Source organism: Pelodiscus sinensis, chromosome 29, assembly GCF_049634645.1.
Source record: "Pelodiscus sinensis isolate JC-2024 chromosome 29, ASM4963464v1, whole genome shotgun sequence".
NCBI classification, from domain to species: Eukaryota; Metazoa; Chordata; order Testudines; family Trionychidae; genus Pelodiscus; species Pelodiscus sinensis.
The window spans coordinates 13,606,110-13,633,595 of NC_134739.1; the positions used below are offsets into that span (position 1 = coordinate 13,606,110).

Below are 27,486 nucleotides of genomic sequence, written 5' to 3' on the forward strand. Positions count from 1 at the left end.
CAGTTCTTGAGTATCTGGATAGCACCAGTGCCTCAGTGGGCAGCACAGTTCATAATACTGTCCTAGGTGTTCGATAGCTTCAGAGGGGTAGCCGAATTAAGTCTGTAACAGGAAAAACTTAAAAACCAAGATATAGTCTGGTAGCACTTTAAAGACTAACAATCTACACGTTTCGTTAGTCTTTACCGTGCTATCAGTCTATTTGCTGCTTTCTTATGTGTTTAATGTTACGAATAGCACCCCCTTGATTACATATTAATAAGTAACTTCCTTCATCGCACGGGATCCCAGAGCACTTTTTGTACCAGGAGGGCCGGGCTGTACGGAAATGCAGCCACCTCTAGGGTGCAGTGGGGCTACTGGCTGCAAAAGTGGCTGGTGAGGCGGGTGGGTGAGATGTTGCAGGGGGGCTCGGCAGCCACAAACCCATTGGGTTAGTCACTGGGAGCATGGGGGGGGGCTCAGCCCCAGCTGGCTGCCCACCATCTGCAGCCAATCTGGAACAAGTGCTGGCCATTGGAAGAGGGGGAGGGGAACAGCCAGGGAAATGCAACCACCTCTGAGGCGGAACAGCTGTCGCTGCTATTAACCTTCCAGAATTCAAGGCCCAGCTGATTGCGAGGAGCCAATAGGAGGAGGCACTGGATAGCGTCGTTCTTTGATTGGTTAAGGAACCTATCAATCTTGTTCTTCAGTGTCCAATCGTGGAACACTACTGAAAAAAATCCCGCCTACTTTAAGTCCACTTCTCCCCCCCCCCCACAGCTGTCAATCAATTACTAGTGGGCGAAAGTCTGGTCTCCCGTCTACTGGTAAGCAGCGCCGTCAATCAGACATCGGCCCTCTTATTGGTTCTCCGCGGCCGTCCGTCATTCTCAAATCAGCCCTTCATTGGTGCGGCTGGCGTTCCATCACTGGGGCCGATTGACCGCGGCGGACGTCAGTCAGGCGATAGCGGAGCCCGATTGGCCCGCCCGAGGCGGCCTGCGCTGCCATTGGCTGGGAGGCGCGCGGGTCGGGCGGGGATTGGCCGTGCGGGCGCTGAGGGGGCGGGCCGCTCAGGGCGGTGCCCGGGCGGCCGAGGAGGAGGAAGATGGCGCCGTGAGGGGGTCGGAGCCGCCGCCGCCTCCGCTCCAGCCGGGTCTGTGCAGGCCGCGCGCGCCGCTGCCCCGGGCGGGGGGCGGGGCGGGCAGGTCGCGGGAGCCCCGCCCCGAGGCCCGCGGACGGGGGGGCGGGGCGCGGGGGAGGGGCCGGGCCCGGGGCCCCGGAGCCGGGGGGGGAGGGGCCCCGACCCTGCTGCAACGGGGAGCCGGAAGGGGGCGGGCGGCTCGGGCGGGCGGCGCTTCCGGGGCCCGGGAGGGGGCGGGACGGGCGGCGTTGGCCCGCCTCCCCGGGGACCCGCAGCCTGCGGGAGGGGGGAGCTTGCAACCCGCCCCCCCCACGTGCATTGGGCCGGGCACGGGGGGGGGGGCAGGGAAATTTGCATAGCCCCCCCCTGTGCATGGGGGCACCAGGCACGGGGGCAGGGAGGTTTGCATGCCCCCCCCATGCATTGAGCCGGGCATGGGGGCACCAGGCACGGGGGGGCAGGGAGATTTGCATAGCCCCCCCCTCTGTGCATGGGGGCACCAGGCACGGGGGGGCAGGGAGATTTGCATAGCCCCCCCTCTGTGCATGGGGGCACCAGGCACGGGGGGGCAGGGAGATTTGCATAGCCCCCCCCTCTGTGCATGGGGGCACCAGGCACGGGGGGGGCAGGGAGATTTGCATAGCCCCCCCCCTCGGTGCATGGGGGCACCAGGCACGGGGGGGCAGGGAGATTTGCATAGCCCCCCCCTCTGTGCATGGGGGCACCAGGCACGGGGGGGGGCAGGGAGATTTGCATAGCCCCCCCCCTCTGTGCATGGGGGCACCAGGCACGGGGGGGCAGGGAGATTTGCATAGCCCCCCCCCCTCTGTGCATGGGGGCACCAGGCACGGGGGGGCAGGGAGATTTGCATAGCCCCCCCCCTCTGTGCATGGGGGCACCAGGCACGGGGGCAGGGAGGTTTGCATGCCCCCCCCATGCATTGAGCCGGGCATGGGGGCACCAGGCACTAGGGGGGCAGGGAGGTTTGCATGCCCTCCCCCCTTGGTGCATTGGGCTGGGCATTGGGAGGCACTAGTGATCGGCAGGGATTAGGGAGATTTGCGTGGCCCCTCGTGCACTGGGGGCATTGGGATTGGCCGGGGGTGCGGCGGTTTGCTTTGTCCTCACTGCATTTTCCTAGGGAGAGGAACAGTGGGGTCAGGGTTTGTATGGTCCAAAGTGCACTGAGGTGGGTGTCGGGGCTCATGGCACCTACGGGCATGGTGAGGCACCTCAGGGAAGGAGATAAGCAGGGTGCCCGAGGGGATTGATCTGGAATGTGTTTCCCTGCTGTACATGGGGTAGGATGGGATGACACTGGCGGAGTCAGCAGGGGTGCATGGGGCCTCAGGGATCCTTGGTGCCTGGGTGCATAGTGCTGGAGCATCTCCCCTGCTTTGGGAGCCACAGGGTGCAGCAGGACTGATGCTGATGGAAGTCTTTGTTGGGCCTGATCCCTGTGTCATTCCTTGATACCGCTGGAGTCCCAAGGGCTCCATCGAACACATTTTTACCGTCAAGCAGTTAAAATTCCTGCACCCTCCATATATCTCCTCCTGTCTTGATAGGGAGTCTGAGAAGTACAGAGTTAGAGACCAGAGTGTGGGACCAAGTAGCTCAAGACAGTATCTTTGTGTTGGGTCTGTGTTAAGTCTGCGTATGGAGAGAGGGGTGTGTGTGTGCGCATGTGTGCTCGCTGTCTGGAAGCTATTCACCTATAGAACATGGCATCTATATTGTAAAAACACCAGTAGCCACATGTACGCCCACTGTTACAGTACTATGATGGGGGATTTCTGTAAAAAAGTCTATTGAGCACAAAGCCGTAGAGCAGACTTATGTATAGCAAAGTAAAAGGCTTGTGTCGTCTCAGTGCAGCCTGATGTGCCTGCCGGTTGCACGTTTGATGATAGTGAAAACTTTCTTTGAGGGGGAAAAAGCAAGGTGTTAAAAAAATCAGACTTGATAAAGAAACTCCAAACTACCACATTGAAGTTTTGGTGCTAGAGGAATCACTCAGGTTAAACATTGTATCTTAAACAATTTGCCTCGCTGATAAGCACTTAAGAGTATTTAAGGGGGTGCTGATTAGTTGAAATAAACACATTTTAAAAAATCATTTTTGCTAGAGAACACCCTTTGAATTCCTGGGGGGAAAATGTATATATACATTTTCAGTTCCCTGGTAGGTATTTATAAGGGCCTTATCATGTATAACTTATTAGGCATATGTTTTACAGGAAGGGGAATTAACCACTGGAAGGCCCTATCTAAGGCTGCATTTGAGTCTTTGTCACTTCAGATTTCTAATAAACCAGGATTGGATTTTCTTTCTCAAGTGTATGCGCCAGTCTAGCTCAACCAGAAGTTGTGGTTTGATGCAGAAACCGCTTGGTGAAATTCTGTGGCCTGTGTTGTTCAGGGGGCCAGACTAAATGATTGCATGGGTCTCTTTGACCTGAAATTCATAACATTTGTTTCTCCTTTGTACTTAGTGAGTCTCAACTTTTTGAGACAGCTGTGCGCCTGTCAAGAGTCTGATTTGTCTGAGTACGCCAGGTTTCACCTCGCTTAAAAACACCTGCTCGTTTACAGATTGACATAAAAATACAAAAGGGCCACAGCTCACTAGTACTGAAAAATTGATGGCGTTCTCATTTTTGCCAAATAATTATAAAATCAATTTGAATAAATAGTGGTCTGTACATTGCAGTGTATCGTATATAGAGCAGTCTGAACAACTCATTGTAAGACCTGTTAGATTGTAATGGCTTCGCTAGAACTTCTCATGTAGCCTGTTATAAAACTAAGCAAATAGCTCGATGAGTTGGTGTACCCCCAGGAATATGTTTCCCTGATTGAGAGCCATTGCTCTACAGGGTAACGATGAAACCATCTAAACACAAAGGGCTGGTCAATCCACAGAGTAAATACCCTGGACAAATACTTTTCCTGTCACTTCTTTTTGGCTGTGTCTACACTTAAAATGCTCCAGCAGCACAACTGCCGGGCTGCGAGGGAAGTGCTTCAGTGTAAATGCTCGCTAACCATTTCACACAGTTCTAAGTGCTCCGCTAGCCTTTCGTTTTGGGCCCAGTCTACCTGGCGTGCCTCTTCGCTATAGAACCAGAGCTCTGCTCAGCTACCAAGTGCATCTTGGTAAAGAGTGAGAGTCTCCAAGCATCTTGTGGACACTAAAGAAATAATAAATAACGGTTGTGCAGAATGCCGGTTGAGAAATAAAATGAATTTCTCCCCAGCTGACTTGTGGTTTTAATAATTATTTTTCAGTTTCCTGAATCTGCTGTTTGCTCGCAGTAAACACATTTCTAGTCCTCTGCAAAAGAGGAAGCTTCCGTCCTCAACTTTCAGTCGTTTGAACATCGTCTGTTTTAGGCCCTGTCCCCGCTAAGAATGGGGCCACATTACCTAACTCTGTGATTCATTGAGATCAGCTGTACAAAAGCTGCCTTTGGTGAGGTGAATGTTCCTTTGTGCTTTTTATTTCCGGTGTAGTCTTCATACGTGAGCTCCAGCCATGCAATGTGATCCATATGGGTAAGAAGGATGGTTAGGTCAGTGGTTGGGGGGGGGGGGGGGGCAGTTTAGGAATTGAGAAACATGGGACCTGCTTCACCACAGACTTCCCTGCAAGCTTGGGTAAGCTTATCTGTGCCTCGGTTTCCCATTTGTAAAGTGGGACAATACTTTCCTACCTCACAGAAGTGTTGTGAGAATAAATACAGGAAAGATTGTGAGGTACTTGGATACTACAGTAATGCAATAAGTCCCATAGATAGCTGGACCTTCTACATTTGCATAGTCTTCATATCCGCCCAGGAGACTTCCTGTGTAGACCAGATTGGACTCTGCCACCTGTAGTCCTGAGTATTTATTTGCATAGGCTCTTTCTACTGAGAAGGAAGTTGTAGATATAAAGGAAAATTCCCTGATGGCAGAACCTCAATGAAAGGGGTTAATTATCATTAGGGGGGAAAAAACCCAACGCGCTCTTCCCTTTATATCTCTTGTAGAGTGTTGAAGATAATGGCAGAGTTTCAAACAATTAAGTCTTGTGACAAGTGAAGGAATCGCCTCTCAGAAAACCTACCAATCGTGCTGGTGTGAATGTTCCAGCTGGCTTCTAACAGGCGTTACTACTGGCTGGAAATGGGTTCTCATTGGCTGGCGCGATTGGTAAGTTTTCTCCTTCTTGTTCTCTAGCTTGATTGCTCAGATTGCAGTCCTGTGGAGTTTTTAAATGCCTCCTAAGCTAAGGAAGGTCTGGAGAACTGCTCAGCTTGCATGCTTCAAGAGTCTGTATCTGGACAGTTAGCCAGTGTGCAGATGTCCCTGTTGGTATATCCGGGGGCAGGAACAAGTCCCCATTGTATTTGCTCAATTAACTTGATAAAAGAAAGTAGGGATGTCAATGGGTAACTGGTTACCTGGTAAGCATTGTCTACAGGGGGTGATGCTTACTGGGTAATGGTTAACTGGTGCCTGGGAACAGCCCCACCAGGCCCCCCTGCCATGTGGGGCTGGGAAGGAGGTGGGTGGGTGTGCAGCAGCTACGCTGCACCATCCGTGCTGGAGTGGTCCCCAGGCCGGGATCCCATTTAATGAGTTAACAGGTTACACTTAACGTTTCCTCTGTTAACTGATTAAACAGGGTTTTACATCTCTCAGAGAAACAGCTCCTCAGCCAGCAGTCCTCAAGGTATTTTTGTTTCATCGTTCTCTCAAGGAACCAGGAGACCATCAATCTGATGGTGGGAGATGCATGGTTCAGACTGGACTTATCTCGTGATGGGTGCTTGTTTTTTGCACACAAGTCTGCCTGTGGCAAGGAGAGTCAGACTCCAGTGGACAGAGGGGTGGAAATGTCATGAATGAGCACCCTTTGACATATTCAAGGAACGTTCTTTCCCAGTTGGCACTTGACTGTAGTTGAGGGTTATCAAAAGGACAACGTGACTGAGTCATTCCGCGACTTATAGGACCATAACAGGGTTTAAAAGCGAACTAGATATATTCATGGAGGTTAAGTCCATGAATGGCTATTAGCCGGGATGGGTAAGGAGCGGTGTCCCCAGCCTCTGTGTGTCAGAGGGTGGAGATGGACGGCAGGAGAGAGATCGCTTGAACATTCCCTGTTCGGTTCCCTCCCTCTGGGGCACCTGGCGCTGGCGGCAGACGGGGTACTGGGCTGGATGGACCTTTGGTCTGAGCCAGTCTGGCCGTTATGTTCTTAGTGGGTAGGTCACAGCAACTGCTCTTAGATGATGACAGAGGGTGATAGTTTGCCAAGGAGACCCGTCTCCTACCTCTCACAAGGGTCCGTAGCCCAGAAGACGACAGGCTTGGAAACATCTGCCCTAGTAAATAACGGCTCTGTCCCCAAATCTGAACTGGGAGGAGACATGGGCTCCTGGAAGCCCGTTGATCTTACCGTGCTGTAAACAGATTTGTACTCTGCTGCCTGTTTAAAATGTCAGACCGTCGCCGGGGGACACGGGGGGGAAATGTTTGGGTGTCAGATGAACATGGGTTCAAACAGCAAACGTAGGAAGACGCGTTCTCTCTCCACATTTATCCTCTTAATTGATTTATAAAGGTTAACGACCCCCCGCCTCTAATGAGCTTCAGATTTTTTTTTTTTTGGCCTGACTTAATGTTATTCGTGTGCCATCCAGGAAGTTAATCCGTAGCAGTTCCTGCTTCTGCTGGATGGGAGGGTGCAGTTCCTTAGGGCGGGTGGCAATTCAAGCCCCTGGTTTTCTGGGAGGAAGGTCTCTCTTTCTCAGTGGAGCGCAGACATCTGATGCTCTGGTCTCAGAGGTTGCCCCAGTGAATGAGCGAGACTGGCTTGAAGGGAACGGATGCTCCTTTATGAGAACTGGGGCAGATAATTTCCATCTGATGTCCCAGACTCTGGGCTTTTCATACTGATTCTCTGGGAGACTTGGTTGAACCTTCGGGAAGTGGACTTGGTGGTGACTTGGCTTGGAGCCAGCTACCTCGGTTTCTTTGCTGCTCTGTCTGGGGAAAGGTTCGGCATTGCCCAGCAAGAGTTGTTGTGTCTGTCCCCACTGACAATAGTTTTAAAGACCGGTCCGTAACGCGCAGGGCTGTCAGAACTGCAAACGGGAGGTCACTTAAGTGTTCTGCATTTTAATTGCATCTGAAATATACAAACAGCCTCTCCCCTAGGCCTGAACTGAATTACCATCTGCTGGCCTGTGTGGGGTACAGTGTAGACATACACTGATTCCTAAGTTACTCCGTAAGCTAATAGAACATGCCATGCTGCTTAATTTGATTCACAGAACCCTAGAACTGGAAGGGACCTTGAGAGGTCATCAAATCCAGTCCCCTGCCCTCATGGCAAGATGAAGCACCGTCTAGATCATCCCTGACAGGTGTCTGTCTAACCTGCTCTTCAATATCTCCAGTGATGGAGATTCCACAACCCCCCTAGGCAATTTATTCCAGTGTTTAACTGCCCTGACAGAAGTTTTTACCAATGTCCATCCTAAACCTCCTTTGCTGCAGTTTAAGCCCATTGCTTCTTGTCCTGTCCTCAGAGGCTGAGGAAAACATTTTTCTCCCTTCTCCTTGTTTAGATACTTATTATTAATAATAGATATTAATTCACCACTTCTCTCCATTGACCCAGCTATGAGAAATGCTGATACAATTCAGTTAGAGCTACATACATAATAGATATATTTCAGCATTATTTGGTGCTAGATACTGTACAAACACAAAACAGAAAGAAGTCCTGCCCCAAACAGCTTCTGCTCTAAAGATAGGACACGAGACAGCAGGTGGCTGCAGACAGACTCGGGCGCATATGAGAACAATAAGTGCTGATCAGCGTGATGGGCCGTGGTCTTAGCATCCCAGCTGCTGAACTGCTGTCAAGTTGTTTAGAGGATCTTGGCCCAGGAGAGCTTGAAGAAGTCAATGACGTGGTTGTGGATGGTGACAGAGGCCTCCTGCCGTACGCGAGAGGCAGTGTGGAAGAAAGTACTGTTGTGCACTGGCCAAGAACCATCCAGCTTGTCTGAGTCACCAGAGCTGTAGGCAGATCTTCTGTACCAGGTGGTAAATAACCCCAGGGTTCGCGCTCTGGCATGCCAGTGCTGTATTCCTTTCCTCCCCTCCTGTCACCGCTGAGGCAGACTTAGGGTTGTGTGCCGGGTGTCTCTTATGATAGAGACAGGGCCTGCTTTTCTGTTTCCCTTCCATTGTGGTGTCTTCTCACGTCTGGCTAGGGTGTTGGGTGCTGCATCCTTGATTTGACTGTTGTGACTCTTGGCCTGTGCCGGGTGCATGGAGACCGTGTATCTCCCCGGGGTTGGTAGCCAAAGTGGAGAACAAAGCGTGTTTGTCCATTCTGTGATCATTCCACGCTTCGCTGTGAGAACCCGTCGCCTCTCGTTGTAAATAGGCAGCAAAGAGAAGCAAACTGGAACGAAACACTTCCCCTTCCTGTTGGCTCAGACTTGGCTTCTCTGTGTCGTGGGCGGATCACTTCAGCATTTGCCTTCTGCCCATGGGGAGGCTGTGTCTTGGCTAGGAAAGGAAGGTGGTTTGGTGGGTGGGGGCAGAGTAGGCTGACTTTTCCATGTATTAGCTAGTGGAGGTAAATCTTAGGCCCTCCCTGAATTCGTCTCACCACTAGTGAAACTACGTGAATGGGACACATCCAGCCTGACTCAATTAGCTTCATTATCACTGGCCCTACCATTGACAGGTAATTGCTTTGGCTGTTACATAGACTCTGGATTGGGTAATTCCCACTCCAGCTCCTCTGATCAAGCGGGTTTTATCCACAAAAGCTCATGATCTATTGGTTAGGCTTGACAGTGCCAGGTTGGTTTTACAAACTTCCTTGTCCATACTAGGACCTTACAAGTGATGCAAAGCCCACCTCTTTTTCCTCGGGCGGGTGCAGCTTTTGGTGGGGGCCAGGGTCTCGACAGCATTTCTGACGGCGGAAGCCAGACCATTAAGGCTTTGTGTGTCTGAGATGGGAGCGTGGTTGTGAACAGCCGTGTTCCTCATGTGCCATGACACCACCTTTCAGCGGGTTACCCTGCCAGCGACTGTAACATCGAGCCTAGAAAAGCTCTCCTAGGGGTAGATGATACAGCGTTACTGAGTCGTCCCAAGTACGTTAGGTAGGATGATGGGAGAATGTGCCACAGGAAAGATCAGGAACGAAACGTCTTTCTACTCTGCAAGCTCTGAGGATTTAGGAGGGTCTTACCCTGACTTCGTTCAATTTAAGCCTGTAAAAAGGCAATCTTTTCAGCTGTGCTTATTGCAGTAACAGCCATTTGAGTGCTCAGACTGGAGACCGCATTCTTGTTGTGCAGCATCAGAGCCTGACAGCAATCGCTGGAGGTTTCCAGTGTGCTAGTCGGCAGGGAAAAGCTTACTGCTGATAGTGCTTAATGCACACGCCTGTGCTTCTCCATTACACGCCCCGTGGACAGGAGCGGGCAAGTTGTCGACTTCTCGGCCCTAAGCTGAGCCCAGGCAAACAGCAGTGAGTGGTGAAGGTTGCCGGGTGAGCATAACGGTTACCCAAATGGCTACACGCTGTTCCTGGTCAGCCGCCTGACGCCCCGCACGGCTGCCACTGAGACAGAGGCAGCAACCCGGGGCGGCAGGCGGGAGCCGGTACGCACATGGAGCCAGCTTAAAAGCCGGCTCCCAGGGAACCAGCTGCCACCCCGCACCGAAATGTTCAGTGGTTACAGTTAGTCATCTACAGCCATTTGAACGTCCCCACTTCCTGCCGCCAGGAACAGCCATCTGTTAGGCCAGCGGGGCTGCCTCGGGAAGGCGAGAGTCGTTCGGAGGGCTGGAGCCCCCGGGGCCGGGCTGCAGATGGAGAGGGCGACTCTCCTTGCTGCCAGCGTTCGGCTCACTCCTCCCTCCGTGTGTTTCCTTCCTGCAGACCAAGAGGACAGCATGGCCGCCACTGCAGCAGTCAGTCCTAGTGAATACCTGCAGCCTGCTGCCTCCGCCGCGCAGGTGAGAGGCCTGGCCCGGGGCCGCGGCACGGAGAGCTCCCTCCTGTGGGCTGTGCTGGGCGGGGGCGGGGGGGCTGCTCTGCGGTGCCCTCGGGGGGTCAGCGCCTCCTGCGGCGCCCCCTGGAGGGCAGCGGTTTTCAAACGCTTTTTCTCGCGACCCTGTTGAATAAAACGTGTCCCCCACGACCCGGCATTATTAGATCTTTCGATTGGCGCGTGGGCTCCAGGGTCAGGCCGGGGTTGAGGCGCTTGGGGTGCAGGAGGTGGCTCCGGATGGGGTGAGGGGATTGGGGCACGGGCTTCTCTCTGGTGGCTCCCGGTCAGCGGTGCAGCGGGGGTGCTAATGCAGGTTTCCGGCCTGTCCTGGAAGCGGCCGGCAGCAGGTCTGGGTCCTAGGCAGAGGCTCGCAAGCGGTTCTGTATGCTGCTCTCACCCGAAGGCACTGCCCCTTCTGTGGGTGGGGCTCGGCAGTGCAGGGAGCCAGACCGGCTGCTGGCCACTTCTGGGACGCCGCGTGGTCCACGGTGCCGGGACAGGCAGGAAGCCTGCTTTAGCATCCCCTCTCGTCGCCCTACAGCGCGATGACCCAGTGCCGGGACACGACCCGTACTTTGGAAACCGCTGCTGCAGAGCTTGGGGCTGTTGATTTGGAAGGCAGGATGGATGGCTTGGAAAACATGGGACTGGAAGCCAGGTCTCCTGGTTTCTCTTCCCCGTTCTGCCACTGACTCACTTTGTGGCCTTGGAGATGTCCCTTCCCCTCTGCCTGTCTCATTTTTCCCATTTGCTTAATGAGTCCAGTAACAGCAGCCTGCCCCCGCCGGCGGTGGGAGGGGTACGGATGTGTAAGATGCTTTGAGATCAAAGGCACTGGCAGCTGTCCAGAAACCTTAGCCGCTCGCTTTGTGTTCACACCCCGTCGGAACTGATCTCAGCTCAAACCCGTCTCTCGTCCCTGTCTCCTCCAGGACACCCAGCCATCTCCACTAGCCCTGCTCGCCGCCACATGTAGCAAAATCGGCCCGCCCGCGGTGGAAGCTGCAGTCGCTCCTCCTGCCCCGCCTCAGCCCACGCCGCGCAAGCTGGTCCCCATCAAACCCGCGCCAGTCCCCCTGGGCTCCAGTAAGAACAGCTTTGGGATCTTGTCCTCGAAAGGGAACCTCTTCCAGATCCAGGGCTCTCAGCTGGGGACGTCGTATCCGGGGGGGCAGCTGGTGTTCGCCATCCAGAACCCCACCGTGATCAACAAAGGGGCCCGCTCGTCCACCAACATCCAGTACCAGACTGCGGGGGGCCAGGCCATCCAGGTCCAACAGAACCTCGCCAACCAGATCCAGATTATTCCCGGCACCAACCAAGCCATCATCACCCCCTCCTCTTCCGCGCACAAGCCTGTGCCAATCAAGCCGGCCCCGGCGCACAAGGCCGGGCCGGCGTCCGTGCAGGGCGCAAGCAACGTCGTCAAGCTGAGCGGCGGCAGCAACCTGACGCTCACCCTGCCTGTGAACAACCTGGTGAACGCCACCGCCGACCCCGGCGCTCCGGCCCCTGGTGGGACCGAGAGCCCAGCCAAGCCCTGTAAGAAGAGCAGGAAGAAAGCCCTGTCGCCGGCCCAGACGACGGCCATGGCGGTGGCTGAGCAGGTGGAAACGGTGCTGATTGAGACGACGGCCGAGAACATCATCCAGGCAGGAAATAACTTGCTGATCGTGCAGAGTCCGGGCTCGGGCCAGCCGGCCGTGGTGCAGCAGGTCCAAGTGGTGCAACCCAAGCAAGAGCAGCAGGTGGTCCAGATCCCCCAGCAGGCCTTGCGAGTGGTCCAGGCGGCCTCAGCCACGCTGCCCACCGTCCCCCAGAAGTCCTCCCAGAACTTTCAGATCCAGGCGGCTGAGCCGACGCCTACGCAGGTACCGCACCCTCAGCCTTTTCTGGTGGGCACCTCTGTGGCTGAGAGCTCCATCCAGCATCACGGCCTGCACCCGGGGTGGCTCAAGAAAGACAGAGCCGGCTGGAGGGGGCTGCATGCGACAGGAGCCACTTTGTGGGTGGGGCTTGTGTCTGGAAATGCCTGGGGAGCGTCTCCTATTGGGCTGCAAATTGCCAGCCCAGATTTCCACGTTACACAAGCGTGGTGGCTTGATGTGTCCCGGGGTGGAAGGGTCCCAAGGGCGGAAGATTTACTCAGGACCCTGCGCTGTATTAAACTGGCGTGCGCCCCCCCTTGCTGCAAAACACAGAGCCTTGCATGCAGCAGGTGCGGCGCCAGCCCAGGCTCGCAACTTTGGGGGTGGGGGGCAAAGGATACCAATCTGCCCGCCTGCCTCACGGCGGTGAAGAGTTACAGTTCCCCACAGACACCCCCATAACTTCTCCCTCACACAGACTGTGCCGCGCTGGCCCATTTGGCTCTGAATACGGCCCCGGCCTAAGTGTGCAGCGCTGGGTGTGGAGAGCCGACCTGCTCTTACCTGCTGTCCCAGCGGTGCCCCAAATTTTCGGGAGTCCTACGCAGCCGTCTGAGGACGGCCCTGGGTTTATTTACCTCTCTTACCAGGAGAAGGGCTGAGGCCCTGGGGAGGGAGGCAGGGCAGCCCCAGTGCTGGGAGGGCGCAGAGGGCTCCTCTAGCGGGCTGGCTGTGGGTATGTTGGCTGCATTCGGTTCTGCCAGGCTGGTATGGGCGTGGGGTGGCCTGGAGCCGAAGCCTGCGGGTCGTGCAGGGCCGTCGTTGTGTGCTCGCCGCGCGACAGCGGATCTGATTCTCTGCCTCGTTTCCTTCAGGTCTACTTCAAAACCCCGTCCGGGGAGCTCCAGACCGTGCTGCTCCAGGAAGCCCCGGCTGTGACCGTGGCCCCTTCGACCACCTCCTGCAGCAGCCCTGTGTCCGGCAGCCCCCAAGCCGGGGGAAGCTGCAAAAAGCCCACCCCCCGCAAAGAGCGCACCCTGCCAAAGATCGCCCCGGCCGGGGGCATCATCAGCTTGAACGCGGCTCAGCTGGCGGCCGCGGCCCAGGCCATGCAGACGATCAACATCAACGGGGTCCAAGTGCAAGGAGTGCCTGTCACCATCACCAACACGGGAGGTGGGTGGGCCCCGCTCCAGGCTGGGGGCAGGGCGGTGAAGCAGGCCGACCGGGGGGACGAGCGGGATCAGGGGAGGAGGAGCCACCCGAGCGCCCTCTGATCAAACGGCGGGCACCTTCGCTGGCAGCATCGATTGCAAATTGGAGCCCGTCTGTAACGCCAAGCTCTGGTGCCCAGGACAGAGTAGTGCAGGGGGGTGACTCTCCTACAATCCCTTTCCGCCCAACAGCGTCTCTCTGCAGCCTGAGGGTGCCCTCGCTGGGCTTTTCCTGCCAAAGCATTGCCTGTTAGATCAGCTGTGCTCCCCTTCACAGCCTCTGCACTACAGCGTTCACGAACGCAGGGATTGATAGTCCGCCTGCGTGAGGGCTAAGATGTAACACAAGAACGGCCAGACTGGGTCAGATCAAAGATCCATCTAGTCCAGTGTCCTGTCTGCCGACAGCGGCCAACGCCAGGTGCCCTTGAAGGAATGAACGGAGCAGGGAATCATTAAGCGATCCCTCCCCATCGCCCATCCCAGCTTTTGACAAACTGGCTAGGGACACTGTTTATGGACCTCTCCTCCATGAATTTATCTAGCTTTTTTTGATAAAGTCCTGGCCTTCATAACATCCTTTGGCGAGGAGTTCCACAGGTTGGCTGTACGTTGTGTGGAAAAAATACTTTCTCTTGTTTGTTTTAAACCTGCTACCTCTCCATGTCGTTGGGTGACCCCTAGTTCTTGTGTTCTTGGAGCAAGTGCATAACTTTCACTTTCTCCACACCAGCCGTGATGTTTTAGACTCTATCCTAGCCCCCCTTAAGCTCCACTTTTCTAAGCTGAAAAGTCCCTGTCTTTTATTAATCTCTCCTCATAAGGCCACGCTCCGAATCATTGTTGTTGCCCTTTCCTGAACTTTTTCCAATGCCCAAATAACTAAGTCCTTGAACGCTCCTATCATGTCCTCTCTGTTGTCTTTTCCAGACTAAACAAGCCCAGTTCTTTCCGTCTTCCCTCGCAGCTCGTGTTCTCTAGACCGTTCATCATTTTTGTGGCTCTTCTCTGGCCGTTTCCAATTTCTCCACAGCTTTCCTGAAATGTGTGTCCAGTTCTGGGCAGCACTACTCCAGTTGAGCCTAATCAGCGCAGAGTAGAGCGGGAGAACGACGTGCTCCCCACACTCCTGTTCACGCCGCCCAGAATGATGTTTGGTTTTTTTGCAGTAGTCTCTCACTGTGGACTCCTATGTAGCTTGTGGTCCACTCTGACCCCCAGATCCCTGTCTGCAGGGCTCCTTTCTAGACAGTCGCTTCCCGGTCTGAGAGAGACACGGATTGTTCCTCCCGAAGTGGAGCACTGGGCATTTGTCCTTGTTGAACGTCATCTGACTTGCGAACCGCAGAGCTGGCTTCTTTCGGCAGCCCTGACAGATGTTGGATTTCTGTCCTCCCGCAGCCCGGGGGGATCCGTTCCGTGCCCTGACACTGACATCGGTTTTCTTCTTTCCAGTCCCGGCGTGGCCCCGGCTCCCGTGTCCCTGAAGCCAGAGCTTGGCGCTGGCCCCATAGGGTGCCGGGTAAGTCCCGCTTTTTTGTAAATATATTGCACGTTTTTTCAAAGTTTCTTTTTCGTTTCCTGCTCCGTTCCCCGCCTGAAAGGGTTAAACTGAAAACTTTGAAAAACCGCACAGTATATTCCGAAAAAAGGGACTTGCCTCCCCCTCCAGGGCTGGCACCACGGGCAGGGCGGGTGGAGGCCGTTGTGACCCTGCATGCTGGGGTGGCAGAGGTCTGGGGGTGTCACACAAGGGCTGGTCCCGTTATCGGAGCTGGGTCCTTTCCCTTTAAGGCTTAAGCGTTGCCTGCGTGGGGAAGGGGGAGGCTGCATCTCCCCTGCGGAGCAGCAGCCTCAGTACCCTTCTCCCCTGCTTCTCCCCGCAGGCCAGCAGCAGCTGACCGTCCAAAACGTGTCTGGCAGCAACCTGACCATCAGCGGCCTGAGCCCGACCCAGATCCAGCTGCAGATGGAGCAGGCGCTGGCCGGGGAGATCCAGCCGGGGGAGAAGAGGCGGCGCATGGCATGCACCTGCCCCAACTGCAAGGACGGGGAGAAGAGGTGAGCAGGCGGCAGGGGGTGGGGCAGGCGCTTGGGCAAGAGGCACCTGGCGGGGCGACCTTCCCCTGCCTGCCCCGTAACGGTCCTGCCGGTTTCCCGTCCCACCAGGTCCGGGGATCAAGGCAAGAAGAAGCACATCTGTCACATCCCGGAGTGCGGCAAAACCTTCCGCAAGACCTCGCTGCTGCGGGCCCACGTGCGCCTGCACACGGGCGAGCGCCCCTTCGTCTGCAACTGGGTCTTCTGCGGGAAGCGGTTCACGCGCAGCGACGAGCTCCAGCGGCACGCCCGCACGCACACAGGTCGGGGCTCAGCGCCGCTCCCCCGCGTCCGCTGCCCTCGGGAGCCCACAGCATGCGGCCGCCTTGCCCGCCGAGCGCTGTGCTGGGGGGGCGGGGCCACCCGGAGCCGATCTGCCATCTTCCGGCCAGGGAGGGGCGGGCCGGCAGCTCTGCAGGCCGGGGGGGACCCTCGCCTGGGTGAATTCCACCTTCCCGGCACAAGGGGGCGCCGTGCACCCTTCCGCTTGTCGTCCCCGGGGCTTGGCTGCGGGGGGTCCGGCCTCCAGGCGCATTGACCGAGGCTCTTCCTTCCTGGCAGGTGATAAGCGGTTTGAATGCGCTCAGTGCCAAAAGCGCTTCATGAGAAGCGACCACCTGACGAAGCACTATAAAACCCACCTGGTCACCAAGAACTTGTAGGACGCGCGGCCGCCCCACGGGGCCGCTCGCTCCGCCCCGCACTGCTCGGACAGTCCCTGCAAGGGGCCGGCGTGGAGGCCGGGCAGACAGCCAGCCTGAGGCTCTGCGGCCCGCCTGCCTTTGGTATCCTCCCAGAGGCGTCTGCAGGGGGACAAGAGTCCCTGCCGATCTTCCTTCCTGGGAAACCCGCCACCTTCCAGCAAGTCCTGGGGAACCCAGCTCCTCCCCCGCAGAGCCGGCCGCGGGGGCAGGGACGGCGGAGACGCCCTTCTTTCCAAAGGAACATGCTCCCGGGGGTGCGAGCGGCAGACCCTCCTCGCCGCGCCGCGGGCTGGGGGTGTTGAACGACCACAGCCGTGCCAGCCTCGTGGAAACGGCACAGGGAGGCCGGAGAAACGTTCTCCTGACCCCCCCACGCTCTGCGCTTTGAAGCTTCAACGCCGTGGGGGGGCAAACACTCCATAGCCAGCCGCCCCGCGCTCCGCAGCACATTCCGACTTTATATTTAAAATCTATAAATATCTATAAATATCTCTCTATATGAACCCCTTTGGAAGGTCCTTTTTTTCTATGGAAATTGTTGCCTTATGCGCCCACCTCCCACGTACGAGCACTGTACCGTGAGTGCTTTTTTATTTAATTGCTCCCCTTTAATAATCTCCCCGCCCGATCCTTTACCTCTAACGTTCCTTTCCAATAATGCATTGAAGAGGTTTTCTTCTCTCCGCTGATTTATTTTCCCTGCTCGTTTCCAAGTGACACGGCGTTCCCTTTTGAATCTTGATCCTTTCAGTCTTTTGCCCGTAAGGCCGACTCGCCCCGGCCCATCACTGTGTATAGTGTATATTGTATCATAGACTATATTGCTTTTGTGTTTATTACATGTTTCAAAAACATGGGGCTTGTTATTTTTGAGCTTTTAAATTAAAAACAAAAATCCACTTTATGTTTTGGTTGTAACGGCTTGAGGTATGTTTTATGTTTTATGAATGAAGTGACAGAGCTGTTGGTTTCTTACTGTGTAACTGGCCAGCTGGTGCAGAGGCAGCCAAGAGGTGTTTTCCGTGCTAAATAAATGCCACCGCCAGAGGCAAACCCGCCGTGGGAAGCCAAGGATGCTGTCTCGTAAGCGTGACGCCCAGGAAGTGACCCGCTGCTGGGGAGAAGGGCTGAGCGCGAGGTGGCTAGTGGGGGTGGCCCGGTCCTTGTTTGTATCGCGCTAGCCTCAAGAGATTGGCTGAGTTTTCAGCCCCGTCCACTGGAGCCAGCTACGTTTTGTGTCTGCCCCAAAGAGCTCACAGTCTGCCCAAGCTGGGAGGGGAGAGAGCAGCACCCAGAGGGGAAGTGAGGCAGAGCTGGGGATGGACCTAGGGGGTTTGAGTCCCTGGCCAATGCCCTGCCCACACCGGTTCGTATTCAGGCCCCGCTGTGCAAGGTGCTGTACGTTAGAATGAGACCGTCCTTGTCCCAAAGAGCTTTAGTTGCTGCCCAGAGCGTCTCTAGCCCTCCCGACCTTCACCCCAAAAAGGATCCTCGGTGCAAGCAGGCCGGACCTCACCCCCCGCTGCGGGTCTGCGAGTCCTGCCCTGGACGGGGCCCTCGCCTGCCCCTGTGAAACGCGCTGCTGCTTCTCCACGGACGCGTGCCCGGGTGAGATGAACCAATTGCCATGATCCCCGTGCCCCGGAGGGGGCTGGCGCCTGAACCCCCTTCTCCAGGGCTGGCCCTGCGCTGTAGCTACCCAGAGGCCTTCGGTCGAGCCCCCTCCACCAGCATGGGGCAGGAAAAACTACAGCCTGGGACTTTCAAAAGCAGCCAGTGACCGGGGGGGGGCGAGGCGCAGGATCTAAAGTCAATGGAAAGTGTCCCCCTCCCTCCATCCCCCCACCCCCACCCCCGTTTACATCTGGAAGCAAGAGCAGGAGCCAGCTGGCGGCAGCCTGTGACGTGGGAAACGGCTCCATTCTGAGCCTGCCAGAGGAGGGCAACGGCCACAGCGAACCGGCCACTTTGAATTCTCTTTCCCATCCCTCCCGGGGGGGTTTGGGGGGGGAACAGTTCAGCCTCTGGGGCAGGAGGGGAGGCTGTGCTGGTTGGGCTGAGATGCTAGTTTGAATCTCTGGCAACCCCCGGAGGGTCAATTCCAGCAGGGCCCATCTACACTGGGGAGCAGTAACCAGAGACCAGCGAGCCTGCGCTGCTCCCATCCAGTCTTTATTAGGGAAGGGGGAAGAGAAGGGGCTATTTTATTTACAATGTATTTACTTAAGGGAACTTTTTTTACAGAGAAAGTCTCGTCCCCTGTTCAAGTCGGACCCCTGCAGCGCGCAGAGAAGCTGCCTTGCGAGCCAGGCGTTGCCCCCTCGCGCCGAAGAGTCACGCTCCGGCCCGGGGCTGGGTTCGTCGCCGGGTCTGCGAACAGGCTGGTGAATGTTTCCAAGCAGACATTCCCTGCTCCGGCTGGGGGGGCCCGGACTACAGCAGGGTCCCCTTCTCCAGTCTGACAGGTGGGAGAGCTGCCCGGAGGCGGCGGAGAGGCCGGTAGCGGAGCTGGGATCCCCTCGCCCCCAGGTGCGTTCAGCCTCCTGGCTTGGATCAGCCCTCGCGCCGCGGGGCCTTGTCCGAACAGAACATGGGAGCTGCTGCCGCCGAACACGCCCCCTGCTCCATCTCCGCCGCTCTGCTCCGGACACGCCCGCCAAGGCGCCAGTCCCCGCGTTCCGGCCCCTCCGCCCCCGGGTGCATTGTGTAAAGTGCGAAAGAACAGCTCCCCCACGGCTGCCCCCATCGGGCCTGCAGGCAGGGGCGGCCGATCCCGCCGCGCTCCCCCCGTTACTGCGTGGGAGGGAGCCGGAGCCGCCCGCTGCCAGCCGTGGGGGCGATGGGCCCTCGGAGGAGTGTTTGGAGCCGGCGGCCGGCTCCAGGGCCCTTTACTCCATCTTGATCATCTTCTTCACGGCCCTGCGGGACGTGCCGCACTTGCTGTTGATCACGGCGTTGAAGTTGCAGCCCCTGCCGCACACTTTGGTGACGTACTCTGGGGGGGAGGGCAGAGACATGGAGCAAAGCCACAGGCCGGCGCTGGCTCTGGCGGGGTCCAGGGAGAGGAAGGACTCCAGACCCCGGCGTGCCAGGCAGGCGGGGCCCAGCCAAGGGGTGCGATGGCTACGGCCGTACCCCGCCCGGTCCCCCGCTCAGCCCAGAGGCGCTATGGCTTTGCCCTGCGGCCTGGCAGAGGGTTGTCAAATCCCAAGTTAACTTCACGGGTGAACCGGCCTGCGGCCCGGCGCGCTGGGCCTGGCTGGGCTGGAGCAGTCCCCGTCCGCGCTGGGCTGTGGCCGGGTGCCGGTTCACTAGTTACCCCGCTGAGCAGGCCGGGAAGGCAGATGGGAGGGGGCTGGGAACGGGCTCCGAGCTTGAGCTCCCCAATTCCAATCAAGCCCAGCTCATCGGGGACTGAGAATCGGTCTCTCCCTGGGGCAGTGCGTGGCCACGGGGGCAGCAGCCCCACTCCCCGGCCGCCATCACCACCCCGGCAGGGCGGCAGCGAACCGAACGGCCGGGCGAGGCTGCCGCAGGAAATCCGAAGGTGTGGGGCAGAAGCTCGAACTTCCCTGGCCTACGCCAGCTGCGTGGTTCCCCCCACCTCTGCCCCACAAGGTCCAGCCGAGGAGCGTCCCATTAGCTTAGGACCAAGGTGTCCTGGCAGGGTAGGATGGGCCTGGCCCCACGGAGGACACGACCCCCCAGAGCCAGTATGACCAGTGCCCGCCCTCGGTTCAATCAGGCTGCGTCCCCTGCATTCAATGCCCGCCCCGGAGCCCTGCCCGTTCTGCGCCTGCTCGGCCCTCTCCCCGCCGGGCCAGGGCGGCGAGCCGCAGGAAGCAACAGGCCGGGATCTCAGCGCTCGCCCTGCCCGCCCCCCTACCTTTGATGGCGGTGACCACAGCCACCGGCAGGCGGACGGGTTTCTCCATGGTCGTGTTGTTGTGGGCGATGCGCTGGCCGGTGGCCGAGGACCTGGCGAGCGTCTCCCGGGAGAAGAAGTAATCCAGCAGGCGGCGGGTCATCAGCTTGGGCTTGTCGGTGGGGACCTGCGAGAGGTCGTCCAGCTGGTGGGGGGTGATGTAGACTCCTGAGTTGGGGATCAGCTCCAGCTTGGTCCGCCCGTTCTCCTAGGGCCCACGGAGAGAGGGACCTTGTCATTCCGCTCCCAGTGGGGGCCTGGAGGCTGGGGAGATGTCCTTAAACCCCACCAGGGAGGCTAGACAGGCAATGGCCTCGCCCCTCAGCGGTCCTTCCTCAGGCCCTGTTCCAGCGACCTCCAGGGAGGGATAGTGGCTCCCGCTTTATAGACGGGGAAACTGAGGCACTGAAAGGCTGAGTAACTGGCCTCTGGGTGCACAGCATGCCCCTGACTGAGCGGAGCGAGAACCCATGAGTCCTGACCAGTGTTCCCTCTAATTTTCTCCATTGGTGAGTGGAATAAATTTTGTTACATGCACCGAGGCATGTGCACCACCAGTAGACACCACACGGTGCCAGCTGTGGGTGCACTGCTAATCAGCTGGGCGGCACGGGAATCTCCTGAGCAGCCACCTGAGCGTCCAGCTTACAGGGCCCCCTGGTCCTGACTCATCTCCCACCGGTACAGGACGTGCCATCCTGCAGCCACGGTTAGAACCCAGGGGGCTGGCCTCCCTGCTCCAGGCCCTCCCCTGCGTGCCCGCCACAGCCGAGGGCTGTCGGTCTAGGGCCTCCTGTTCCCCGTGGACAGCCTGCCTGGCGCCCCGCGAGAAGAGCCGGCAGGGGTGTGGCTGGCTCGAGGGCAGGATCGCTGGCTCCGGAGCCTTCAAGCCCAACGGGGCGGGGGGGGGGGTCGCAAACCCAGGCCTGGGGAAAAGCCCTAGAGAAGCTGGGGAGCAGCCGCTGCGTCTATTAGGGCTGGGCCGGGCTCCTAGCCCCCCACTCTGCCCACATGCGCCCTCTCAGGGCCCCCTCCGGCTGCGTCCCGGCAGCAGCACCCACCTCCACGGGCGAGGCCCACACCGGGGTCCCGTCGGGCAGCGTGTCCTGCAGGTTCTCCTCCCACAAGCCGGCGGTGTCGCTGAGGGGGGCGGGGCTCGCCGAGCCGTCCTCCGTGCTCAGCCAGGGTGGGAGGCCGGTGGGGACCCCCGCTTGCATCCGCCACAGCGGGGAGCTTTGGGGGGCCTCAGCTGGGGGGCACCGCTGCTCCCCCCCGAGAGAGCAGAAGGGCGGGAGGCCGCTGGCCTGCAAGAGGAGGGAACCGCTGGCAGGCGTAGGGGGAAAGGGGGTGACGGACGAGCTCCCCCTTCTTGCCTGGGCCCCCCCACCGTGCTGGCTCTGCCTGCTTCCAATTCTCTGCCCCCCAGTGGGGAGAAACGGGGGGGGGGGCAGAGGGAGCCGCAGGAACGTTAAATCGGCGGCCTGGCTTACAGGTCGGGGAAACGCCAAGCGGGTGCCCAGAGACCCGGCGTGCGCCTGGAGCGATCCAATGGGGCTCGGATACGGGCGGGGGGCGAGGAGCGACCAGCGACCGCATCCTGCCAGGCAGGCGTGGGGTCATCTCCCCCGAGCGCGCCCCGCCCCGGCCTGGACCACCTTTCCCGGGCCCGACGCTGGCCTCTGCTCCGGGCGCCCCGCTGTGGCCTCCCCGCGCGGGCGGTGGGACGGGGCGAGCCGGGCACCCACCTGCAGGGCTGCGTGTCTCTCCAGCAGCCCCACCAGGCCCTTGAGGAACTGGAGGTTGCTCCCGCTGATGTCTGGGGAGAGATGCACAGAGACCGAGCTGAGCGCGGCAGCGGCCCGCGGGAAACCCATCCCCCCCCCCAGCTCCTTCGCCATCTGCCCCGCGGCTCGCCTGGCGCCTGCCTCTTGCCCTGCGCTCTCCAGGGACCCCCCCGCCCTCCGGGACCCCTCCACAGAGCTGGCACCGCAGAGTTTCCCGGGGGGTAGAGCCGCGCGTTCCAGCCCCCGCTGCCGAGCTGGAGGGGGGAGCCTGCGGGGGGGGGGCCCTGCCAGACGCAGCGGAAGGCCGGAGCCCGCGGCCTAGCCCAGAGCCCGCCCACGGGTCTTCCCAGGGCCCTGCCAAATTCACGGCCCGTTCGGGTCCACGTCCCGGCCGGCGGGTTTTAGAAGTCAGCCGTGTCCTGATTTCCATCTGGATCGGCGGCGCTGGGATTGCAGGGGGCCCGACCCCCCCCGGAGTGGGGAAGGGGGCAGTGGACACACGGTTCGGGTGTGGCGGGGGGGGATTGCAGGGGGCCCGACCCCCCCCGGAGTGGGGAAGGGGGCAGTGGACACACGGTCCGGGTGTGGCGGGGGGGGGTTGCAGGGGGCCCGACCCCCCCCGGAGTGGGGAAGGGGGCAGTGGACACACGGTTCGGGTATGGTGGTGGCGGGGGGGGAGTTGCAGTTCTGCTGCCTTCAGAGCTGAGCAACCGGAGAGCAGCGGCTGCTGGCCGGGAGCCCAGAAAAGCAGAGGCAGCTGCTGTCAGCAGGTGGGCAGGAGGACGGGTGGGGCGGCCCTGCCCTGCCCTGCCCTGCCCTGCCGCCTGCAGACGTAGGCCCTCGGTCAGCAGCCGCTACCCTCTGGCCGCCCAGCTCTGAAGCCCGAAGGGCCAGGCCCAGCGCTGGTGACTCCGCTGCTGCTGGCGGGGCGCAGCCTTCAGAGCTGGGCCCCCGGCCAACGGCCGCCACTCGGCTCGGAGGGCAGCACGGCCATAGAATCAGGGTTGCAACCCCCCTTAAAATGACCCTCGGCTCAGGGTTCCCTGGAAGCCGAGCGCTGCGGCGGAGAGAGTCCAGTGCCGCCCAGCTGAGCAGCAGCGTGTTTCTCGCGGTGGTGCACATCTTCACATGCCTTGGTGCACACAACAAAATGTATTCTGTGCATGGGTAGGAAAAACTGGAGGGGACGTTGCCCCCGACCCCAATTTGAGAAATACCTTGAACTCGTCATAGGGGAGGGCAAAAGCTCCCCAAAGCCCAGGGTGCAGGGGGCGAGCCAGGGTTCCCTGTCCGGGACGTGGTTTTCAGGGCTGTGAATGTGGTAGGGCCCTCGCCAGGGGGTTTGCCATTGGTCCATCTGCCCAAACTGGGGCCCAGGCCTGACGCGCCAGGATAAGGGGACCCCTCCCTGCATGCCCTGACGCCGCTGGTCTGAGTGGGGGATGCAGACCCCAGCAGGCCACGCCTGGGCTAGCGGCCTCGAAGCTGGCACAGCTGCAAACTGCCTCCCCAGCTAAGCCAGGAAGCCAAGGAGGAAGGAGGGCTGAGTTACCAACACAGCTATTTCCGGGCCCCGGCCCAGCCCTGGCAGCTGCGGCCCCTGCCCCGCTGCTGCTGGAGAGCAGGTCGTTCTGCTCCTCCAGGTTCCGGAGCTGGCTCTTCAGCTGCTGGTTCTCCAGCTCCAGCTCCCGGATCCTCCTCTCCTGCCACAGGGCGGCCTCCTCCCGCGAGGCCAGGAGATTCCGCAGCTCCGACACCTGCAGCTCCAGCTCCTTGATCAGCTCCACGTACAGACCCGAGACCCTACTCGCTCGACGGCTGGCGCTGCTGCCCCCCAGGGGAGCCCGGCTGCTCCACGGGCAGCCGTCCTCATGTCCGTAATTCGGGGCCGGAGACTCCCGCTGCTCCGCGCCCGGCCTGCAGAGCCCCACGGCCCCAGGACGCACCCCTCTGGGAGCGTCCGAAGTCCTGGCGTGCGGCAGCCCGTCCTGGGGGCGTCTGCTGGGTAGATCCAGGCTGCTGCTCGGAAGGACGTGTCCCAAGGGGGGCGTGGTCTCTGGCCCGCTCAGCGCACGAGGGAAGGGAGCCACCAGGCTGGGACTGGCCAGGGGTCCGCTGGAGAGCCTGGGTCGTTTCCGGTGCTTGATTTCTTCTTCCACACCCAGCAGAGGGTGGCTGGGCCGGCCCAGGCTGCTCAGGGCTCCAGGGAGGTGGGCGCTGGAAGCAGACAAAAGCCAAGAGGGAAGAAGGATAAATCACACCATTCCCTACCACCTCCGAATACGGGGCAAGCGCCCGCCAGTGAAATGCAGCCACCTCTGGGGGGGTACGTGGCAGCTATTTAACACAGAGAGAAAGTTACAGCCACGTGCAGCTGCAGGGGGAATTCATGGAACCTCCAGCCCAGGGCGAAAGCTTGTGAAAAGTGCCAGGGGGCCTTTACTGACCACAAGAGTTCAGGCTGGTGGCTTGCAGCAGAATTCAAAAGGCAGCGTATTCGGAGGTTGGCGGTTGGTTTCAAGCAGAGGGCCCCAAGGTTCGGTTCTAGGACCGGTTTTGTTCAACATCTTTATTAACGACCTGGCTGAGGGGATGGATCACACCTCAGCAAGTCTGCAGATGACACTAAGCTGGGGGAGAGGTGGATACGCTGGAGGGCAGGGAAAGGGTCCAGAGTGACCTAGACAAATTAGAGGATTGGGCCACAAGAAATCTGCTGAGGTTCAACAAGGACACGTGCAGGGTCCTGCCCTTGGGAGGGAAGAATCCCAAACATTGGTACAGGCTGGGGACTGACTGGCTAAGCAGCAGTTCTGCAGAAAAGGCCCTGGGGGTTACAGTGGATGAGAAGCTGGATGTGAGTCAACAGGGGCCCTTGTAGCCAAGAGGGCTAATGGCATATTAGGTGCATTAGGAGAAGCATTGCCAGCAGATCCAGAGAAGTGATTATTCCCCTTTATTCGTCTCTGGTGAGGCCACCTCTGGAGTGTTGTGTCCAGTTCTGGGCCCTCCCGCCCACTACAGAAAGGATGTGGACGCATTGGAGAGGGTCCTGCGGAGGCAATCAAAATGATTCGGGGGCTGGAGCACATGACCTATGAGGAGAGGCTGAGGGAGTTGGGTTTGTTTAGTCTGCAGAAGCAAAGAGTGAGGGGGGATTTGAGAGCAGCCTTCAACTTCCTGAAGGGAGGTTCCAAAGAGGCTGGAGAGAGGCTGTTCTCAGTAGTGACAGATGCAGAACAAGGAGCAATGGGCTCAAGTTGAGGTGGGAGAGGTCCAGGTTGGATATTAGGAAAAACTATTTCCCTAGAAGGGTGGGGAGGCGCTGGGCTGGGTTCCCTAGGGAAGTAGTGGAGTCTCCATCCCTAGAGGTGTTTAAGTCTCGGCTTGACAAAGCCCTGGCCGGGTTGATTTAGTTGGGTTGGTCCTGCCTAGAGCAGGGGGCTGGACTTGATGGCTTCTGAGGTCTCTTCCAGCTCTAGGAGTCTATGAATTGGCTTGTCCAAGGTCACCCGGCAGCCCAGCCAAGCTTTGCTGAGCGCTCCTGGCTCTAGACCACACCACTTTCCTAGAGAAGTCACATCAGGCCTCCCCCCCCCCCCCCCCCACTCTCCAGGGTCTAGCCGGGTGACTCCCCCTCCTACCTGGTACATTCTGGGGGGATGTGTCCTCGGCACTCCGGGAGCTCCAGTTGCTGGGGCTGCTGGAAGTCAGGGCCACAGAGAGCAGCACCTTCCAGTCCAGGCTCGGGCAGTTTGTACAGGGGGCGATCGTCCGGCTGCTCCCCACTCCCCATTCCCCGCTCCATGGCCTGGAGATGGCTCTGCAGGGCCTGCAGGTCAGTGACAACGCCAGCCATTGGCCCTCATAAGCACAGCTGCCAGCCCGGGGGAAGTGGCCTGGGCAGAGAAGGAGGAAACCTCGGCCTGCTGCAAAAAAAAGGGAGAGAGCTTGGAAGGCTCCAGCAGGAAAAAAGAAACCAAAAAGGGTTGTGTAAAAACGCCCGTTTTCATCCCCCTCCCGGCACCCACCTCCACACTGTCCCTGGGGTTAGGGTTCACTTAGCTTTCCAACCTTCTCTCTGATTAGCACCCTCTCCCTCTGCCCCCCCACATCGCCCTGTCTGCCCCTTCCCTCTGCCCCCCCACATCGCCCTGTCTGCCCCTTCCCTGTCTGCCCCCCCACATCGCCCTGTCTGTCCCTTCCCTCTGCCCCCCCACATCGCCCTGTCTGCCCCTTCCCTCTGCCCCCCCACATCGCCCTGTCTGCCCCTTCCCTGTCTGCCCCCCCACATCGCCCTGTCTGCCCCTTCCCTGTCTGCCCCCCCACATCGCCCTGTCTGCCCCTTCCCTGTCTGCCCCCCCCACATCGCCCTGTCTGCCCCTTCCCTGTCTGCCCCCCCACATCGCCCTGTCTGCCCCTTCCCTCTGCCCCCCACATCGCCCTGTCTGCCCCTTCCCTCTGCCCCCCCACATCGCCCTGTCTGCCCCTTCCCTCTGCCCCCCCCACATCGCCCTGTCTGCCCCTTCCCTCTGCCCCCCACATCGCCCTGTCTGCCCCTTCCCTGTCTGCCCCCCCCACATCGCCCTGTCTGCCCCTTCCCTGTCTGCCCCCCACATCGCCCTGTCTGCCCCTTCCCTCTGCCCCCCACATCGCCCTGTCTGCCCCTTCCCTCTGCCCCCCCACATCGCCCTGTCTGCCCCTTCCCTCTGCCCCCCACATCGCCCTGTCTGCCCCTTCCCTCTGCCCCCCCACATCGCCCTGTCTGCCCCTTCCCTGTCTGCCCCCCCCACATCGCCCTGTCTGCCCCTTCCCTGTCTGCCCCCCCACATCGCCCTGTCTGCCCCTTCCCTCTGCCCCCCCACATCGCCCTGTCTGCCCCTTCCCTGTCTGCCCCCCCACATCGCCCTGTCTGCCCCTTCTCTGTCTGCCCCCCCACATCGCCCTGTCTGCCCCTTCCCTCTGCCCCCCCACATCGCCCTGTCTGCCCCTTCCCTCTGCCCCCCCACATCGCCCTGTCTGCCCCTTCCCTGTCTGCCCCCCCACATCGCCCTGTCTGCCCCTTCCCTCTGCCCCCCCACATCGCCCTGTCTGCCCCTTCCCTCTGCCCCCCCACATCGCCCTGTCTGCCCCTTCCCTGTCTGCCCCCCCCACATCGCCCTGTCTGCCCCTTCCCTGTCTGCCCCCCCCCATCGCCCTGTCTGCCCCTTCCCTGTCTGCCCCCCCCATCGCCCTGTCTGCCCCTTCCCTGTCTGCCCCCCCACATCGCCCTGTCTGCCCCTTCCCTGTCTGCCCCCCCACATCGCCCTGTCTGCCCCTTCCCTCTGCCCCCCCACATCGCCCTGTCTGCCCCTTCCCTGTCTGCCCCCCCACATCGCCCTGTCTGCCCCTTCCCTGTCTGCCCCCCCACATCGCCCTGTCTGCCCCTTCCCTGTCTGCCCCCCCACATCGCCCTGTCTGCCCCTTCCCTGTCTGCCCCCCCACATCGCCCTGTCTGCCCCTTCCCTCTGCCCCCCCACATCGCCCTGTCTGCCCCTTCCCTCTGCCCCCCCGACACTGCACCTTTAACATCCCCTCCATGTGCCTGTTTACAGCCCTGACACCATTTCCTGGTCGCCCGAGTCCCGCCCCCGCCGCCTCCCCATTGGCTGCGGCGAGGCCCTGTCTCCCTCCCGA

At 59.5% G+C, this 27,486-nt stretch overlaps 2 protein-coding genes across 7 annotated transcripts; one reads left to right on the forward strand and one right to left on the reverse strand.

The window, feature by feature from the left end:
• Positions 1-994: 994 nt before the first annotated feature.
• On the forward strand, positions 995-17,005 carry SP2 (Sp2 transcription factor). Of its 3 annotated transcripts, XM_075911640.1 has the most exons (9): positions 1,081-1,141; positions 4,421-4,609; positions 5,164-5,326; positions 10,104-10,180; positions 11,148-12,086; positions 12,959-13,259; positions 15,184-15,358; positions 15,467-15,660; positions 15,959-17,005. In XM_075911640.1, exons 4-9 carry the CDS (start codon positions 10,118-10,120, stop codon positions 16,057-16,059), a joined length of 1,773 nt encoding a protein of 590 aa, XP_075767755.1. In that variant the 5' UTR covers positions 1,081-1,141; positions 4,421-4,609; positions 5,164-5,326; positions 10,104-10,117; the 3' UTR covers positions 16,060-17,005. The 3 variants fall into 3 exon arrangements, with proteins under 3 accessions (XP_075767756.1, XP_075767754.1, XP_075767755.1); XM_075911639.1 differs by lacking the exon at positions 4,421-4,609 and having other exon boundaries at positions 1,021-1,141; XM_075911641.1 differs by lacking the exons at positions 4,421-4,609; positions 5,164-5,326 and having other exon boundaries at positions 995-1,141.
• A 1,249-nt stretch (positions 17,006-18,254) lies between these two features.
• LOC112545986 (uncharacterized) lies at positions 18,255-27,474 on the reverse strand. 4 transcript variants are annotated; one of them, XM_075911645.1, is made up of 7 exons: positions 27,373-27,474; positions 25,455-25,739; positions 23,363-24,027; positions 21,772-21,842; positions 21,088-21,330; positions 19,988-20,171; positions 18,255-19,096 (listed from the first exon to the last, which is right to left on the reverse strand). In XM_075911645.1, the coding sequence occupies exons 2-7, from the start codon at positions 25,667-25,669 to the stop codon at positions 18,990-18,992; spliced, it is 1,485 nt and encodes a 494-aa protein (XP_075767760.1). In that variant the 5' UTR covers positions 25,670-25,739; positions 27,373-27,474; the 3' UTR covers positions 18,255-18,989. The 4 variants fall into 4 exon arrangements, with proteins under 4 accessions (XP_075767760.1, XP_075767757.1, XP_075767759.1 ...); XM_075911642.1 differs by having other exon boundaries at positions 19,988-20,234; XM_075911644.1 differs by having other exon boundaries at positions 19,988-20,234; positions 25,455-25,736; positions 27,373-27,445.
• Between the last annotated feature and the right edge of the window lie 12 nt (positions 27,475-27,486).

Bases quoted from the DNA above. Each gene is read 5' to 3' on its own strand.
- SP2 (XM_075911641.1), top strand. From the start codon at position 10,118: ATGGCCGCCACTGCAGCAGTCAGTCCTAGTGAATACCTGCAGCCTGCT. The intron at 13,260-15,183 runs GTGGGTGGGCCC...TTCTCCCCGCAG, and splicing joins CACCATCACCAACACGGGAG to GCCAGCAGCAGCTGACCGTC. The intron at 15,661-15,958 runs GTCGGGGCTCAG...CCTTCCTGGCAG, and splicing joins GCACGCCCGCACGCACACAG to GTGATAAGCGGTTTGAATGC.
- LOC112545986 (XM_075911642.1), bottom strand. From the start codon at position 25,669: ATGGCTGGCGTTGTCACTGACCTGCAGGCCCTGCAGAGCCATCTCCAG. The intron at 24,028-25,454 runs GTAGGAGGGGGA...GTCTGCTTCCAG, and splicing joins ATCCCCCCAGAATGTACCAG to CGCCCACCTCCCTGGAGCCC. The intron at 21,843-23,362 runs GTAACTCAGCCC...ATCTCTCCCCAG, and splicing joins GCCCGGAAATAGCTGTGTTG to ACATCAGCGGGAGCAACCTC.